The sequence below is a fragment of the Nyctibius grandis genome, chromosome Z (assembly GCF_013368605.1).
Source record: "Nyctibius grandis isolate bNycGra1 chromosome Z, bNycGra1.pri, whole genome shotgun sequence".
NCBI lineage: Eukaryota > Metazoa > Chordata > Aves > Nyctibiiformes > Nyctibiidae > Nyctibius > Nyctibius grandis.
Genome location: NC_090695.1, coordinates 94,169,094 through 94,186,649, shown reverse-complemented (window position 1 = coordinate 94,186,649; position 17,556 = coordinate 94,169,094). Strand labels below are relative to the sequence as shown.

General features: G+C 47.4%; 1 protein-coding gene across 2 annotated transcripts in view; it reads left to right on the top strand.

Annotated features, from left to right (window-relative positions):
• The first annotated feature begins 241 nt into the window (after positions 1–241).
• The window catches only part of INTS1 (integrator complex subunit 1), a 28,539-nt gene continuing 11,224 nt past the window's right edge, over positions 242–17,556 (top strand). Inside the window, exons 1-30 of one of the 2 annotated variants that reach the window (XM_068423064.1) lie at positions 242–339; positions 451–741; positions 1,311–1,507; positions 1,750–1,887; positions 2,496–2,655; positions 2,933–3,038; positions 3,324–3,510; positions 3,649–3,794; positions 4,098–4,239; positions 4,587–4,763; positions 5,012–5,120; positions 5,683–5,803; positions 6,133–6,210; positions 6,740–6,897; positions 8,080–8,176; positions 8,586–8,677; positions 8,989–9,049; positions 9,429–9,626; positions 9,885–10,014; positions 10,201–10,380; positions 10,472–10,621; positions 11,198–11,377; positions 11,567–11,671; positions 12,606–12,773; positions 13,130–13,241; positions 13,702–13,860; positions 15,068–15,214; positions 15,547–15,645; positions 16,021–16,145; positions 16,843–17,097. In XM_068423064.1, coding sequence (XP_068279165.1) covers positions 282–339; positions 451–741; positions 1,311–1,507; positions 1,750–1,887; positions 2,496–2,655; positions 2,933–3,038; positions 3,324–3,510; positions 3,649–3,794; positions 4,098–4,239; positions 4,587–4,763; positions 5,012–5,120; positions 5,683–5,803; positions 6,133–6,210; positions 6,740–6,897; positions 8,080–8,176; positions 8,586–8,677; positions 8,989–9,049; positions 9,429–9,626; positions 9,885–10,014; positions 10,201–10,380; positions 10,472–10,621; positions 11,198–11,377; positions 11,567–11,671; positions 12,606–12,773; positions 13,130–13,241; positions 13,702–13,860; positions 15,068–15,214; positions 15,547–15,645; positions 16,021–16,145; positions 16,843–17,097 — 4,326 coding nt within the window. In that variant the 5' untranslated portion in view covers positions 242–281. Of the gene's footprint in view, positions 340–450; positions 742–1,310; positions 1,508–1,749; positions 1,888–2,495; positions 2,656–2,932; positions 3,039–3,323; positions 3,511–3,648; positions 3,795–4,097; positions 4,240–4,586; positions 4,764–5,011; positions 5,121–5,682; positions 5,804–6,132; positions 6,211–6,739; positions 6,898–8,079; positions 8,177–8,585; positions 8,678–8,988; positions 9,050–9,428; positions 9,627–9,884; positions 10,015–10,200; positions 10,381–10,471; positions 10,622–11,197; positions 11,378–11,566; positions 11,672–12,605; positions 12,774–13,129; positions 13,242–13,698; positions 13,861–15,067; positions 15,215–15,546; positions 15,646–16,020; positions 16,146–16,842; positions 17,098–17,556 lie in introns of both variants that reach the window. The other variant, XM_068423063.1, reaches the window with a different exon arrangement.

Here is a 17,556-nt window from a genome sequence, read left to right as displayed (position 1 = left end):
CCCCAGCCCTGACCCCACACCCGCCCCTATCTCACCCCATCCCACCTCGGGGTGCACTTCCCCCTCCAGACCGCTGGGGGGCGTCACTGCCCCAGCGCTGCGCCCTCCCGCCGCCAGGCGGCGCTGTCCCTCGGGGCGGGGCGGGAGGTACCGCCCTGGCGCAGCAGCCCGGCGGCGGGGGGCGCGTCGTTCTCGGGGGCGGGGCGCGGCGGAGCACTTCCGCTTCCGGGTGGCAACGGCGGCAACGGCGGCGGTGGCGGGGGCCTGTGCTGGGCGGCACGATGAACCGGCCGAAGGCGGCGGCCGTGCGGCGGCCCAGCGCCGTGCCCAAGCCCTCCGGTGAGTCCTGGGAGGCCGCCTCGCTCAGGGAGAGGGGCCGGGGCCGGGCGGGCGGGGGTCTCCGGTCGGCGCGGGCCGGTGCTGTCACGTCTGCCCCTTGTCCCCTTGCAGCGCACCCGCCGCCGGGAGACTTCATCGCGCTGGGCTCCAAGGGGCAGAGCGGCGAGGGCAAAGCTGCCGTCGCCCTGCTGAAACCGGCGCCACCCGGGCTGCCCTCCGAGCGCAAGCGGGACGCGGCCGCCGCCTTAGCGGGCCCGGCGGGGCTGCCCGGCCTGACCAAGCGCCCCAAGCTCTCCTCCACGCCTCCCCTCAGCGCCCTGGGACGCCTGGCAGAGGCGGCCGTGGCGGAGAAGCGAGCCATTTCACCCTCCATCAAGGAGCCGTCTGTCATCCCCATCGAAGGTGAGGCCTCGCTGCGCTTCTGCTATGACGGGCGCTGATTCCAACCTGTTTGACTTTCCCTAGAGCTTCAGTCCAGGAGCCCTTCTCTCAGCCCGTACACTAACATCTATGCGCTGTCCTTAAAGGTTTCTCCTGCTGCATATAGGGCCGAAGGCACAGCTTTGTCTCCTGTTGGTGTTGCGTTCATCCTGTCTGATAGCTGTTTAACAGCAGCATCTGAAAGACTCCCCGAGGAAATCTTTGAGTCTGGATTGTTATTTCATTCATGTATTTCTTTAGCAAACTCTGGATGTGAACGTTGCTTGCTTTTTGAAGTATCACTCCATTTTGTGGTGTTTGATACATTTGCAGAGGACTGTTGTAGCACAGATCAACTGAAAAATAATCAAGGGGTGTTGTCAGGTGTGAAACAGAACTTTTAATAGGAATTGGGTAGGGAAAGGCCATTGCAGGGGCTAAAGGTGAGCAGATCCATGCTTTGCTTTCCTGGTGACTCGCCCTGCCAGCATCCCGGGGCAAGTTGTTTTGCATGAGGGTAAAAACTGATGCTTGTGTGTTGCTGATTGCAGTTGTCCCCACGGTGCTGCTGGATGAAATTGAGGCAGCAGAGGCAGAGGGCAACGACGACCGTATCGAGGGGGTGCTGTGTGGAGCCGTCAAGCAGCTGAAAATGAACAGAGCCAAACCTGATACCACGCTGTACCTGAGCCTCATGTACTTGGCAAAAATCAAACCAAACATCTTTGCCACTGAAGGGGTTATCGAGGTGAGGGCTGTGCCGCGTTGAGACTCTTGGGCTCACTGGTGTATTGTTGCTGCCAACATGCAAGCATGGTTGCAGTTTCTCTCAGGCCAGAGCATAATCTGCATGTCTTTGTAAATACCATAGCTCTGTGGCGAGCTACTGCAATTTGTAGTTCTTTTGCTAAAGAACTGTATGCCTCTTCTGTATGCCTTCTTGCTAGATGGCTTGATTATTATTTTATTTTTTTGTGGATGATATTCCAGGCGCTGTGCAGCCTACTCCGAAGAGATGCCTCCATCAATTTCAAAGCCAAAGGGAATAGCCTCGTGTCTGTCTTGGCCTGCAACCTTCTCATGGCAGCTTACGAAGAGGATGAGAACTGGCCAGAGATCTTTGTCAAGGTTGTTGAACCAAGGGTGCTTCTGCTGGGCTGAGGCACTAGTAGGCAGACTGGGTAACACCAGCCAGGGCTGGGAAATGCGCATGTGTTGGGGCAGGATAGCAGCAAAGGGATTATTCCCACTGCAAGCGAAGGGGGTGTCCAGTAGCCTGTTGACCAACGTGGGGAGTGCAGCTGGGGGAGGCAGAAATTGGACACTGGGCCCATGCAGTATGGACAAGGGAGGAAACCAGAGTCTTTTTTTTTTTTCTTTTTTTTTTATTTTTTTTTTTTAAAAAAAAAAAAAAGAAAAATGTCCCCTGGTTGTTGAAACACTATGGCCTCCTTTGCCTTTTGTTGCCTTGTTTCTGCTCTTTTCTGAGTTGTCTTTGACAATCTGCTTTGATATGTGTTACAGAGATTTTGTACTGGTAGTTTGTTTTTTTGCTCTTAAGTGACTTGCCTGCGGTCATCTGGTGTGTTTTTCATCCATGCAATGGTTATGCTAGTTTCCCACTTTGCAGCTCTATATTGAAAATAAATAAAAACCGAGGAAGCTCACAAACACGCTTTTGACTAACCACAAAAAAAAAAAAATGGCTTGAGCATGGTTTGTGTTCTCTTCTGCAGGTTTACATTGAGGACTCCCTTGGGGAACGCATCTGGGTGGACAGCCCTCACTGCAAGACATTCGTGGATAACATCCAAACAGCTTTTAACACAAAGATGCCTCCTAAGAGCATGCTCTTGCATGGGGAAGTTGGACGTAGCGGCGGGGACCTTAGCGCTGGTAAGAAGATGTTTGGGAAGTTTGGCTTTGAGTTCCAGGCATTGCTTTTCCTCCCTTTGGGGCCCTTTCATTTCTAGGGGATGTTTGCGGGCAGGCAGTGAAAAAGGCTTGGAGAATGTGCCTGTGTGATACAGTGTGAGGAAGGGACTAGTTGTGGCCTCCTTCAGTGTTGCTGAAGGGGATCCTTGAAAGAAGCTGAACACGTAAGAGCGAGAGTGAGTGATGTCTAGAAAGAAGAGTTGTCTCATGAAGCATGCTGTGTGCTGGTCTCTCTTAGGGAGTAGCCCACACCCTTCCATGACAGAGGAGGAAGACAGCCAGAGTGAGCTGCTGATTGCAGAGGAGAAAATGAGCCCGGAGCAGGAGGGCCAGCTCATGCCCAGGTACAGTGTCCCTTCTTGTCCTGACATAGCCATGTGGCAGATCTGTCTGTGCTCACCCACTCTTGCAGTGCTGTGGCAGGGAGCTCCCTCGATGCACTAGCTATCCTGTGGCACTTGCTAGAGGATGTTGAGCATCAGGTACAATCGGTTCCAGGAGAAAATAGTAGACTTGTTTGTTTGTAACGTGTACGACGAACTAGAGAGGATGCTGATCTCTGGACGCAGCAAAGTGTGACCAAGGTGGCTTTTTGTGGAAGTCAATAAAATGTAGTTTGTGTGTTCCAGGTATGACGATCTTGCAGAGAGCGTGGAGGAATATGTCCTAGACATGCTGCGGGACCAACTCAACCGGCGCCAGCCAATGGACAATGTCTCCAGGAACCTCCTTCGACTGCTGACGGCAACTTGTGGCTACAAAGAGGTGCGGCAGATGGCTGTGCAGAGGCTGGAGATGTGGCTGCAGAATCCAAAGGTAAGGGTAGAAGTTGTTGAAGCACAACTGTTCTGGACCTGGTCTGGAATCCAGCCCAAAGGGCAGCATACTTTGTACCAGTTACGTTTCTGATCTGTGATGGCAGGTGGCTGTAGCCTTTCTGCTCTTCCTCTGCAGTTGACCAAGCCAGCTCAGGACTTGCTGATGTCAGTCTGTATGAACTGCAACACCCACAGCTCAGAGGACATGGAAGTTATCTCCAACCTGATCAAAATTCGTCTCAAGCCAAAAGTCCTTCTCAACCACTACATGCTGTGTGTCAGGTAAGTCAGTGACTGGGTCTGTGACAGGAGAAGGCACTCTGGAAGGTGTGCCCAGGGCCTTGATGGTGTCAGTGTCTCTGCATAGTGGTTTTAAATACTGGCTTGAACTGTGGGGTATTCTGTGTTACATTTAAATGAATTTCATTGACCTGGAAGTCTTTCAGTAATCCTTTGACATAGCTGGACATATGTGCTGCTCCATCCTTTTCACTTTTGTGTGTTAAATACTTCAAGGAGAAATCAAAACAGTGGGTCTAGCTGCAACGAAACCTCAGCTCTGATACCTCTGGCCTTCTCTTGCAGAGAGCTGCTGAATGCACACAGGGATAACCTGGGCACCACAATTAAGTTTGTGATTTTCAACGAACTATCAAATGCGAGAAATCCCAACAACATGCAGATCCTGTATACTGTGCTTCAGCATAGCTCAGAGCAAGCTCCGAAGGTAGGTGTGGTGTCTTGTGTGACTGATGGTGATCCCAGACCCCCGCCTGAGAGATTTAGCTAAACTAATGCTCAAATGAAATCTTTCCACGAACAACTGTGATCTCTGTCATACTGTTTCGAAATTATACTATTGCACTTGTTAGAAAATGTCCGTGCACATTTATTCCTAACTCCCCCATTCTGGGTGACCGGCCTTGTGGTAATGAAGTTTCATGACAAACACGTAGCTCCCTGGGGGGCTGAAGGACAGGCGTACCATCAGCCTTGTTTCCTTGTGTCTTTTCATTTTGTGGATGCAGATACATTACAATGCACTGAAAGTTTTCTCCTTCTGTATGCCCTCAGTACCTAGCAATGGTGTTCCAGGATCTTTTGACTACTAAGGACGATTACCTGCGGGCTTCACGGGCTTTGCTGCGAGAGATCATCAAACAGACAAAACATGAGATCAACTTCCAGGCCTTCTGCCTGGGTCTTATGCAGGAACGGAAGGAAGCCCAGTATGCAGAAATGGAATTCAAGGTACCACTTTGTCTGACCCATGTGCTGCTGATGTACTGGGCTCTTCTGTGTCTGTTTTTTTGACCATTCTCTCCTTTGCTCTTTGTTATCTGAGTGAGTCAGTATTTGTGTGTCTCATCTCATAGCAGTGCTCCCGGTACCCCATGTCCAAACATCCATGATTGTAATTTTTGATGATGAAACACTTTTCCAGAAGGCAGCTTTGGGTATAGCTGATTCAACTCTTTGTTTTGTTTTTTTTATTTAAGGAGCGGTTTGTCATCCACATAACTGATCTGCTAGCTGTCTCCATGATGCTTGGTATCACAGCCCAGGTGAAGGAGGCTGGAATCGCTTGGGACAAAGGAGAAAAAAAGAGTAAGCAGAACAACCTAGGTTCCCTCTGAAGATGGGCAGCTTGGTAGATATCTCCCCCTGAGGCTGGGGGAACATTGCAGCCAAGGTTAGGAAGGGGTGTAACCTCCATTCTGAATAGAGGCATGGGGGTGCTTGATATCATCCCGAGACTGAGAGAGTTGGGACGTGTGGTATTTGCATGGCTGGGTGCTTCTTGTATCTATGGAGAGGCTGGGGAAAGGGAACTGTGTATGGAGGAGCCTCAAGCCTGGATTACCAAGTACCTAATGCTGAGAAGACAGGCCTTTGGGGTGGCACTGAAGTGACTGCCCAGATGTTGTCTTCTCACAATGCTAATTCATCTGTGGTACATCTCAGGGTTTTGTTGCAGCGCACGTCAGAAAGCAAAGCACGTGTGCTGTTAGTGCTGGGATGCTCAAGGCTGTCCAATACACCTCTCCCTGGCTTGCTGTTGAGACTTCAGAGCCCTGGTTGCTATTGCTCTTGAAACGGACGCCCTCTCCTGCTTGGCTCCCAGTGGGGCTCAGATACGTGTGTAGTTTGTAACCTGACTGTTTTTCAGACCTGGAAGTGCTACGCTCTTTCCAGAACCAAATTGCTGCTATCCAACGAGATGCTGTCTGGTGGCTTCACACGGTTGTTCCATCTATCAGCAAGCTGGCTCCGAAGGACTATGTGCACTGGTAAGAGAGGCAGCTTGGTAATCTGCTGTGCACAACCAGTCTCTTTCCCAACAGCGTATGACATGTTATGAAAAACCATGCATATGCCAGGGTTTGGTTAGATTTCTCTCCCCTTATCAGAGAGAGAGCAGAAACACTCTTTAAGCAGGGTTCAGGCTGGGACCGTCTTCCTCTCGGGAACTGAGTTACTTTTTCTAGACTAGCTTATCCGAGGGGGTTCCTTCATGTGTAGGATGGGAAGCATTAGCAGGAGTCTGGAGAGACCGAACTGTTGAATGTGTTCTTGAGCTTCACACAGATGGTGTTTACTGTCCTCTTCATCTCTACAGCCTCCACAAGGTGCTCTTCACAGAACAGCCAGAAACCTACTACAAATGGGACAACTGGCCGCCTGAGAGTGACCGCAAGTGAGTGCATGCCCCACCTATAGCTGGGTACAGGCATGAAGCTGCTGTAGCTGGAGGCAGAGGAATTGGTGTTTTCTGGTGTTCCTTATATAGCTCTGTGTTGGAAAGCCTTGGAATGGTGCTTAGATTTTCTTTGTCTGTTACATTGCCTTAAAATTGAGGGATGTTGCTCCATTCTCCATCTGTTGCTCTTCCTCCTTCATGCCTGTTCCCCGTGCCAAGCTGTTCTGTGTCTTGATGCTGTAATTGTAAGAAGGGCAGCCCTGCACTGTATGGTTTGTACTGGGGTAACCTTAGGGAGCTCAGACTCAAGTAGGCTGGAGTGCAGAGGTACAAGGCAATGCCAGCAATCTTGCATGAAACAATTTGATTCAGGTAGTTGCATTTGGAGCTGGAGACCAAGGAAGGGGTTGTAAACTAAGCTATGATTTATCTTCTGCTCAGATGAGCTCTAGGGTTTGTGGAGGGTTTTGGGAACCCTCATGCTGCTGTCAAAAGAAGCATGATTGATGTCTCATGTCTCATGCAGCTTCTTCCTTCGCCTCTGCTCTGAGGTGCCTATCCTTGAAGACACACTGATGCGGATCCTTGTGATCGGTTTGTCACGAGACCTTCCTCTCGGCCCTGCGGATGCCATGGAGCTTGCTGACCACTTGGTGAAGCGGGCTGCAGCTGTGCAAGCAGATGGTAAGACTGCACAAAGCTCCAGCCAGCAAGTGGTTACTTCTGTCTACATGTCCTCTTATTGCCGCCCAGGGCCGAGGCAGCTCCTACCACATACCAAAGAGCCTTTACATCACTTAAAGCATGTTTTAGTTGTGATGGCTAAGCATATGGCTCAAAGCCAGACACGTATTGCTGTTGTTTTCTCACTAGAGAAGCTTCTTATTTTCTCGTACTGTTTCTCCCTGTTACTAATTCTCTGTCGTGAAGTGTTCGGGAAATTACTGGTTGTGTTGAGGATAAAGGACTGTGAATAACCACCCAAAGTTTTGAGTTAGCATTTTTAAATTCATTTTAGTCCTTTATACATACTGTAAATCGAATGGAAATTTTTAGGCCATACAAAAATGAAAGGGTTGGGAGTTAAAGTAATTAACCCATGTATTGTATACTCCTTCCAATTCCATTATTCAAACACTGTTACAGAATAGTTACAAAAGCAGCCTTAACTCTTACCCCTTTCGTGAATTCATTCAGCATTTGTTCTGAATTCCTGCATCCTTGGAGAGATGTCCGTTCAGTTGAGGTATATGCCTCTGTGTCAGAGCTGAGGGGGTTGTCAGAGTTTGATTCTAAAGCATCTGATGTGCTCTTAGTGCTGACTGGTTAATAGCAAAGTCTAATCCAGATCTGGTCAGCAAGTGGGATGAGCTAGACTTTGCTGTTGAATATCCTGTGAAAGTGTGTCCAGCCTTTCAGCATTTTAAACGCTGCACTACTTCAAATACTGGAAGACTCGGATTTAAGTTAGAGTGAGTCTCAAAACTTGTAACAAAGTTAAAATGCGTTTTTAGTTCCTCTGAGCCCCAGAAGTTCTGAGCAGATTCACTGCTTACCTGAAGGAGTGTATCCGAGTTCTGAAAAAGATACAGGTATTGTATTGGGTGCATTTGGGGAAAAAACTGCCCTTAAGAATTTAAACCAAATTGCAGCTGAAAAGCTCGATATCCTTATGTATTGACTTGTAGCTTTTTTTAAGTGTTGCTGCTTTTTAAATGTTGGGTTTTTGTTCCTGTAATATCATGAGAACAAGCCCACAATAACATAGTTGCTTGAAGTAAAATTTTTGTTATACTGTGATGCTTTTGAAGGACTGTCAGCCAGGTAGACAGGTCAATAACTTAGTCTTTTCTTCTCCCCCTCCAGATGTCGAGGTCCTGAGGGTAGAAAGAATCCAGCTGATCGATGCGGTCTTAAATCTGTGCACTTACCACCATCCAGAGAATATCCAGCTACCTCCAGGGTAAGGCTTATCACATAGACAATCTTCTTGTGGTCTAGCTCATTTTCACCTTGTGACTAACAATCCTAGCTCACAGATTTGAAGATGCTTTCCCTATTACAATTTGTAATAACAAAGCCATGAGGAAACCTTTTCAATGTCATGTTCAGGTAGGAATTTCTCTAGGGCAATTAAGACCTGAGTCAGGGAATGCACTTTCCTCTGCAAGCACTCTGACCTTTTTGCTCTAGAAATTTTCAGCTGAACCCTGCTCTCCCTCTTGAGAGAGGCTGCTTTTTTTTTTTTTTTTTTTGAAAACCACTGAACTGGTGTGACTGAATCTAAACTGTGTGAATAAAGAGAAAAGCAGTCTTGAGATGGCCTTAAGTAACCAAATCCAACCACTTGTATCTGTTGATGGCTTTTGCAGGTACCAGCCTCCAAATCTAGCTATTTCTACCCTTTACTGGAAAGCGTGGCCTCTCCTGCTTGTAGTGGCTGCATTCAATCCTGAAAACATTGGTGAGTGTGGACATTTCTCAGGATACTAGTTCTGCTGCAAAAACTGGCCAAAGTGCTGTCTGCTGAAGTCTGGTTGCTTGTGTTCAAGACATGTGCTGGGTTGGTGAGATAACCGCAGTTAACTAACTGTGTATGCCTGTGTGTGCAAAAATACACAGCGTGGGGCTTTGGACCAGCACGTGGCTGGAATCACGGTGTCTGTGCTCTAAGTGTGGTGTGTTTGTGTGTCTCCCCACCATGGAGTGTGTTACAATATATATAAAGACCTTCACTTTTTTTCGTGTATCCCTGATTGCCCTTCTCTGCTGCAGGTCTGGCTGCATGGGAGGAGTACCCCTCTCTAAAGATGCTGATGGAAATGGTCATGACCAAGTTAGTATGTTTAAATCCCTACACAAATCAAATAGGCCACTGAAAACATATTTCTGAATGAAGTTTGTGCCAGCTGGCTCCTTTCTTTCCAGTGGGACTGGTATAAAATAAGCTGGCTGACAGCAACACTGCCGTTTGAGTGGGAAAGTTGCCTTCCCAAACAGAAATATTATAAGCAAGGGAATAAGCTGAGAAAAAGGGAGGGATGGCTGTGATGTGCCTTGCTGAAAAGATCTCAGTCTCCCTGGCCCTGCTGGGAAGCTGCCTTGTTTTTTCTGTGTTGCCTAATGGAGCTGAGGTCCTGAGGACTTTCTGACTGTGGTTGATGAGTTTTGAATAGGCCAAGATAACCATTTTCTTTTTAAACTTATTTTCTCAGTAATTATTCCTATCCTCAATGTACATTGACGGATGAGGAGACACGCACAGAGATGATTAATCGCGAACTTCAGATCTCCCAGAGAGAAAAACAGGAGATTCTTGCATTTGAGGGTCATCTGGCTGCTGCATCCACAAAACAAACAATTACAGAGAGCAGCAGCCTCTTGCTGTCCCAGCTGACAAGCCTGGACCCTCAGTAAGTAGCCTTCTGCAGTCTGAGCCATAATGAAATCCCAGTTAATGCTAGTGAGGAAACCCTACTGCTCATAGGGTGGTTGATGTGGGCAAGAAGAGCCCTGAGATTTAGTAGCCCATGAGATATGTGCCACATTTGGTCCTTGTCCTTCTGTTGCCACGTGCATGTTGCCCTCATGCACTATTGAACTGACTGATGCTCATCAACACCAGCGTGGAGGTATGTCTGCCTGTGGATAACTTCTTGTTTCTCTGGCAGGGGCCCCCCACGCAGACCTCCACCACATGTTCTGGAGCAGGTGAAGAGCCTGAACCAATCGCTTCGCTTAGGCCACCTACTGTGTCGCAGTCGTCATCCTGACTTTCTTCTCAACATTATTCAAAGACAGGTGGGCTCCCTCGATGGCTTAGCTATGTTAGGATCTCATCCCTCATCTCTGAAACTTGGGCAGAGTGAGGGGCACAAGGAAGCTAAATAAGATGCAGGGGAAGGTGGTTTACTGCTCAGGAATTAAATGATCGGTGTGCTGCAGCATCTGTGTTCTGCTGATCTTGAATTGTCTCCTGCTTCCTAGGCCTCATCGCAGTCAATGCCGTGGCTGGCAGATCTGGTTCAGTCCAGTGAGGGCTCCTTGGACGTTCTACCTGTGCAGTGCCTTTGTGAGTTCCTGCTTCATGATGCTGCTGATGAGTCGACCTCAGGTGAAGAAGAGGAGGAGGGTGAGAGTAAGGAGCAGCGTGCCAAGAAACGCCAGGTGAGTAGTCTCCTGGGGATCAGTTCTGTTATCTACTTTCTGTGCATCCTGGATTTGATTTCACTGGAAAGGCCAACTTCTTGCTCCACAGAGACAACAGAAACAAAGGCAGTTGCTTGGACGGTTGCAAGACTTGCTGTTGGGTCCCAAAGCAGATGAACAGACAACGTGCGAGGTGCTTGACTATTTCCTACGACGCCTGAGTTCCTCCCAGGTAGCCTCACGGGTCTTGGCCATGAAGGTGAGCAAAATGAAAATCTTCTTGACTAGGATTTGTCAGAAGCTGAGGGCAGAGTACTGGATTCTTAGAAGTCCAGAGGCAGTGCAGTGAAATTGTTTCATGTCATCCTTCTGCAGTAAGTTGTCTCAGTCTCTAAACCCCATCAAATGCACTTCTACTCCCTGCTGCTCAGAAGGTGCCTTTGTTCCACAGCCAAGTAGTACTTTTCTTAAGATAGAGCTGGATTTTGCTATGTTTCCTGTGAAGTTCAGGTGTAGACTCAGCATATCATGTGCTACACGGAGTAATTGGCAGCAGCTGTTGTTTGTGGGGAATGTAAATGAGAATGTCTGGTACTCTAGAGCATAGTCAGGACAAGCAAAATTGCAGGGAGCTCAAAAAGATTATGCTTCCGGAAGACTGAAACACAGGGTAGCTGTCAAGCAAACACATGATATGAGATATGAAACCTGTTGTGTGCTGCATTTGGATCATTCCATGATGTTTGAACCTTGTTTCTATTATGTTTGCTAGTATCAAACTAGTGATCCAGCTGTGGCTTCAAATGCAACAGCTGTGTCTGTGTGACTTCTGCAGGGCCTGTCCTTGGTGCTGTCAGAAGGGGGACTGCGTGATGGAGAGGAGAAAGATCACCCCATGGAAGAAGACTCTGGTGATTCTGAACTGCTGCAGGGATATCAGTGGCTGCTGAGAGACCTCCCGAGGCTGCCGCTGTTTGACAGTGTTAGAGCAACAACAGCTCTTGCCTTGCAACAGGTAGGTGTTAGTAGCTGGAAGGGGTAAATCATCAGCTTATGTTTTGTCCTATTCATGCTAAAAGAAATTTGAGCAAACTGTGTGTGGGTGCAGTATCAACATGTTTATATGCTTGCAGAAGAATTTTTCTTATGGTGGTGCTTGTTTTCATTGAATCCTGATTTCTAATGAGAGGAATTCTCATTCTAGGCCATCCACATGGAGACAGATCCCCAGACCATCAGTGCTTACCTGGTGTACCTCTCCCAGCATGCCCCAGTGGAGGAGCAGGGACAGCACAATGACCTCGCTCTGGTGAGAGGCCAGGTTGCTAGGGCAGAGGGATTGCATGAGGGAGACCTGGCGTGTCTTAGGACAGTGGTAGGCATGTGACTTGCTGTACCAGCAGGATGAGATTTTTGGGAGCATGTGAATCTGATAACTGCATGTCTGTGTTTCTGCATATGTCTTGGAAGGCAACCTGTGTCTTTGGTTTCATATCGTGAAGTTATATCAGAGCAATAACCTCCAGTCCAGCAGCCCATCTCAGGTGGTATGGGGAATGCAAGAGTGAATAATAGTTTGAAAGAAATCCCACCACCTGCTAGTGTTCCACAAGTAAGCAGGTGCTAAACCTGCAGTCACATGTGTCTGGGAAGAGAATGGGAAGTCAGGAACCTTAGTGGTGGGATATGTACTCTACTGTAACCAAAATTGGATTTCTGATTTTTTTTCTTTTTTAAAAAGGTTTTGGTGGTTTCTTTTTTTTCTTTTTGGACAATGATTTTTTCATTGTTCTGTCTCTGTGTGCTTTTTTTTCATTGCTTTTAAGTTCATTGAACTACATCCTTCGTAACAGTCTTTTAGAGACAGATTCATGATCTAGAGGCTCATGTGCTCTTCTTCCTCCATAGATCTGTTTAGGTATGTGGAGAATGTTAAATGATAAGAGCCAGTAGATCTGTTTATTCAGAGAAATGCAAATTTTTACTAGGGGAATGCTGCCTTTGTAATGGGATGCATCAGAATGCAGCTGTGCTACAACTGGGGACACTGTAAGGTATCACAAGGTGCATGCAAAGCACTGCTGTTTTCCCAGTTGTGATGGTTCTGCTCTTGACTATACCTGTTCATCTCCAGAGTGGTGTTAACTGGGCTGATGATGGAAGCTGCAGAATGTGATGCAATGAAGCAGGAGGACCTGGCTGTGTTGTTCAGTAAAGTCCTCATGGATCTTTTTCCCTTGCAGGATGTGGCCCGACTCATAGTGGAGCGCTCTACCATCATGTCTCACCTCTTCTCCAAGCTCTCGTACTGTGCTGAATCAGATGCAGTGCTTGTTGCTCTTCTCTCCATCTTTTCTCGCTACATCAAACGCATGCGCCAGAGTAAGGAGGGCGAAGAGGTGTACAGCTGGGTGAGTGCCTCCCTGCCTTTCTTAAGAAGGTAAAAGAAACTGGACAATTTAACAAAAGAGAAGCCCATTGTGGGTTACTGAGTATGTAGAAACCATGTCTGATTCAAGAATTCCCTGATCTGAAAATAACTGGAGGTTGGCATAATATCAGAGCCAAGTGTATGTGTCCATAAAAAGCCTTTTAACCTTTTCTTGAGTATCTTTTGTGGCCACTGTTGGAGATACTGGGCTAGGTGGAACTTTGGTCTGACCAAGTTTGTCTGTTCTCATGTTCTCCTTTCATCTGCATCTCACAGATCTCATTCTCCTTTCTCTCCCTACCTTTGTTCATCCTGTTTTTTTCTGCCTTTTTCCAGTCAGAGTCCCAGGATCAAGTGTTCCTTCGTTGGACTAGTGGGGAAACAGCTACTATGCATATTCTTGTGGTTCATGCCATGGTTATTCTCCTGACACTAGGGCCGCCTCAAGGTTGGTGAAGTATGCTCAGATTTATTCAAGGGGTCATGGACAATACAGAGGGCCTTTTCTCTATCTGCCATTTCCTAACAGGTCAGGCTGGTGGTAATCCTTCTACTCACAGACTTGGCCCTTGCAGTATTTGTTTGTAGCTGTAAGATCTATCAGAATATTGCTGCACAGGGTAAAGGATTTGCAGGCTTATTTTTTTGCCTTCTGTGGACAGCAGGAAATATTAAAATGATGGTGTGTCCCTCCCTGCTGAACAAGAAGGACTCAGAGACTTATTGTAGTGTGGGAACTGGGAACTCAGATATCTAGTTCACATTTCCACTTGATGGTGTTTATTTCCAAGTTGTTTCTGACCTTTGAACAAGAAAGTGTTCTGGTGTATTGATCTGTATAGAGAAGGCTAAGGGTGTTCTAGGTGCTTATGAACATGGGAGATAATTTTGTATCCACTTTTAAGCAGGGGACGGTGATTTTTATACCTTACTGGATATATGGTTCCCGGAGAAAAAGCCCCTTCCTACTGCTTTTCTGGTTGATACCTCAGAGGAGGCTCTGCTGCTCCCTGACTGGCTAAAGCTGCGCATGATCCGCTCTGAGGTCCCGCGTCTCGTGGATGCAGGTGAGCCCGTGGGATGTTTGTTGGGTGTTTCAGACCATCCTGAAAGGAAAGGGAGAGGCTGCTGTGCTCTAGTCTTCTGTGTGCCCAGACATCCTACTTGGATGCCTTTGGGTGAGGCCATCAGTCACTTCAGACGCTGCAGCTGAGCAGGGAGCTTGGATTTAGAAAGCAGTGTGTCTCTGGATTTTGTGAGAGTCGTAATCTAAACGTACAATAGATTCTTTGCTATGTCCCTTAGGGCTGTCAAACAGATGTACAGAATATGAGCTGGTTCTGGGCAGGGAATGTTATGGGATGTCCCAGGGTGATTCCCTACTCAGCCATGATGTGTAGGAGTTCATATACCAAGGGTTTGAGAACAGATATAACCTTGCTAACCATCAGATCCAACAGGTTAACCCCCACAGCATTAAGAGCAGAACCTGGTGAAAGCTGAGACTCAAGAGGAGGTCAGTGCCTTTGGTAGAGCTCCTTCCTGCAGTGTGGAAGGCAGTTCCTCCCATTCTGATCCAAGTGCTGAATCTTGCTGACTTTTATAGGCAGTGACTATTACCTTTAAAGTAGGGGAGAGAACCTGTATGACTATTGCACTTTCTGTGTATTTTAAAGGAATTGGGGGACTTTGAGTCGGATCCCATGTTTGTGACAAAAATTCAGATTGAATTAAGCTACAGTCACCAGGCAACAGGCACAGCACTGCTTCTGTAGGACATGGTGTGCTTGCAATGTGGAGAGCAGTGTCTGAAGGATGTAAGCTGTACCTGTAGTTACTTTTGTCCTTGCATGGCTCGTCAGTGCTTTTTTTTTCTTGGTATTCAGAGCTTTCGTTCCTTTCTTACTAATTAAATGACAGCTCTCTATAGCCAGTGATTGAATTATTCAATAATTCCTGCCTGCAGCCATAAACAGATCAGGTGGAAGTTATTTTTTTAATACGAATGATTGGGTTCCTGAGGTTTTGATCAAATTAAACCGAAGATCAAATTAGCCAGTGAGTGAATTAACTGGAAGATGCAATAAGAAGGCAATGATTTGCAGAGCAAAGAAAACATACTAGGCAGCTGTCAGACTTCTGGCTTTGGGCTCTCTTCAGCCCTGTCATTAACATGTCACTGTTGGTCCAGCTAAAAGCATGAAGATCAGGTAATAACGATGACCCTCTCTGAGCAATTCAGAGGTCTGAGGACTCAGTGTTTGTGTATTTCAGCCCTGCAGGACCTGGAGCCGCAGCAGCTGCTTCTCTTTGTTCAGTCCTTTGGAATCCCAGTTTCCAGCATGAGCAAACTTCTGCAGTACCTGGATCAGGCAGTATCTCATGACCCACAGACGCTAGAACAGAACATAATGGACAAGAGTAAGAGCTTCGTATGAGGCTGACTATGCATTTCACTTTTTTTGAACAGTTTTCATGAGTATCTCCTGTGACTTTCTTGGAAAAATCCAAACTAGTTCAGCAAACTCTGTGCACAGGCTGCTTTGGCAGCCTGTTGTCTCTGTAGACACCTCCCTAGAGCTTGTCTGGATGGCCCTTGGCTGTATTTCCTGAAGTAGAGAAGGATTTTCTGGATTGGATTTTACAGAGTCTAAAAAGTAATTTGGAGGCTAACTTGTAAAAGAAGCAAGCTTCTGTCCTGCTTTACTACAGAGGGCAAGATGATGATGTGTTCATATCTTCTCCTTTTTCAGATTACATGGCTCACCTTGTGGAGGTTCAACATGAGAGAGGAGCGACAGGAGGCCAGACTTTCCACTCCCTGCTCACTGCATCCTTACCAGCCCGCCGAGGTACTGCCTGGGACAGCCTAAACTTCCAAAGATCAAAGTCGTCTTCCAAACTTCCTTCCTACATTGCTGTTGAGAGGGACAGGAAGAGCTATCTTCAAAAGGGGTTGTGATGCAATATATCAGCAAGCTACAGTTAGACACCAGTCCTTGCTAGAGTTTTTCACTCCTGGGGAAGGGAGAAATTCCAGTATTCTTGGAGTTCACTACAATGAGTTGTTCTGAGCGATATGGAAAAATAGGTTTTGCTTGGCCTCGAGAGGAAAGCTACTGAATTCCTTGGTAGTTAGAAACGGTGAAGTTGAAGGTGATCCAGTGTTGGGACTCCAGATGCTAGCTATTATAATGGTATTTTTCTTTCTTTTATTCCTTTTGCAGACAGCACTGAGACTGCAAGGTCAAAATCTAGTCCCGAGAACGCTCAAGGCCAGAGCCGAATCCGGGCCTTAAGCCAGGTCCGGGTTCTGGGCCCAGAAGATGATCTAGCAGGCATCTTTCTGCAGGTACTCATATAATCTCTAGCTGATCAGCTACTTCCCTGCAGAAGCTTTACAAAATTCATTTCTCTTATACTTCCATCATCTGACCCCTTCCTCCTGCAGTGTTTGCAGGCAATGAGGCTGCACCATTACAGCCTGGTGGAATTACTGGAAGGATTTTTTTCTTGTAGTTTGAACATGATGTGGCTTTTGATCATGCCTAATACTGTCAGTGCCTACTAGCATGTTACTTTCTCTGCACCTTGTTTGCTCTGTGTGTAGAGAGAGAGTTTGTTCTGTGTGCTGCCTTTCCTCTCAGCAGTGGATGGAGGATTTGTGAAATGCTCGCAGGGCCTTGGTGGCAAAGCTGTGTGTAAACAGCATTTGTACTCTGGCTTGTCTGCATGCAGAGCCTCCCTCTCTCCATCGACTCCAGAAGGAGCCTACAGGGAATTAATTGGCCAAGTTTGTTGCCTGTGTTTGGGTAGTATGGTGATTCCTGCACGGTGTCAGTATTGATAGTCACACTGGGGACGCGTAGATGCTGTGCCTGTTCCTGTACCAGGTGCTAAAATATTGAAAAAGCTCAATCAGAAGGTTCCAGTTAGCCCACAGTCAGTATGATTGTACAAGGTAAATCAGTCCTCTGCCTCAAGATGTTTATTGTATAGCAAGTCCTTTCATTTGCTCTCATAAACGTACTCCTTCTGTATCCTACCAGCTTTTCCCACTAAATCCAGACCCACGATGGCAGAATTCAAACCTGCGCCCACTTGGCCTGGCGTTACAGCAGGTCCTGGGGCAGGAACTGGCTCGCATCCGTCAGGGGAATGCCCAGGTGACTGGGATCACAGCACGACTTCTCCAGGCAGTAGCTGCACTGCTGAACTCGCCACACAGCGGTGCGTTGGTGATGGCAATGCATCGTAACCACTTCATCTCCTGCCCACTGATGCGCCAGTTGTACCAGTATCAGGTGAGCAGTGTAAGATGAGAATCTTTGTAGTGTTTAACAAAGAAGGGTGAGGAGGAAACAGAAAGTCTGCAGTGCATCTGCTCTGCTGTGTGCAGACCTTCTACCTGCGTAATGCTGGAAACGGAGCCTGGAGAGCATGACGCAGAGGGACTCAAGTTGCCTGGACGTAGGCATCTGGTTGCAGGCTGGCCACATTAGCCTAGCACTGCTGAGAACTGGGGCTTACACACAGGGTTAGGTGTACCCTGCCTAGTCTGGTAACTGTGCAGTACTGTGGATTTGTGGCTGTCGTTCTCTGTTGGTTTTGGGATCTCTAGTCTGTGCTGTTTTGTAGCATGGACATGTCTTGCAAGCCAGGACATTTGCAGACAACTTGAGAGCTGAAGTCTGTAATTCCTTAAAGAAATCTTCAGAGCAGGCTGCAAGTTATTTAATGAAATATCTAATTCCTTTCATCAT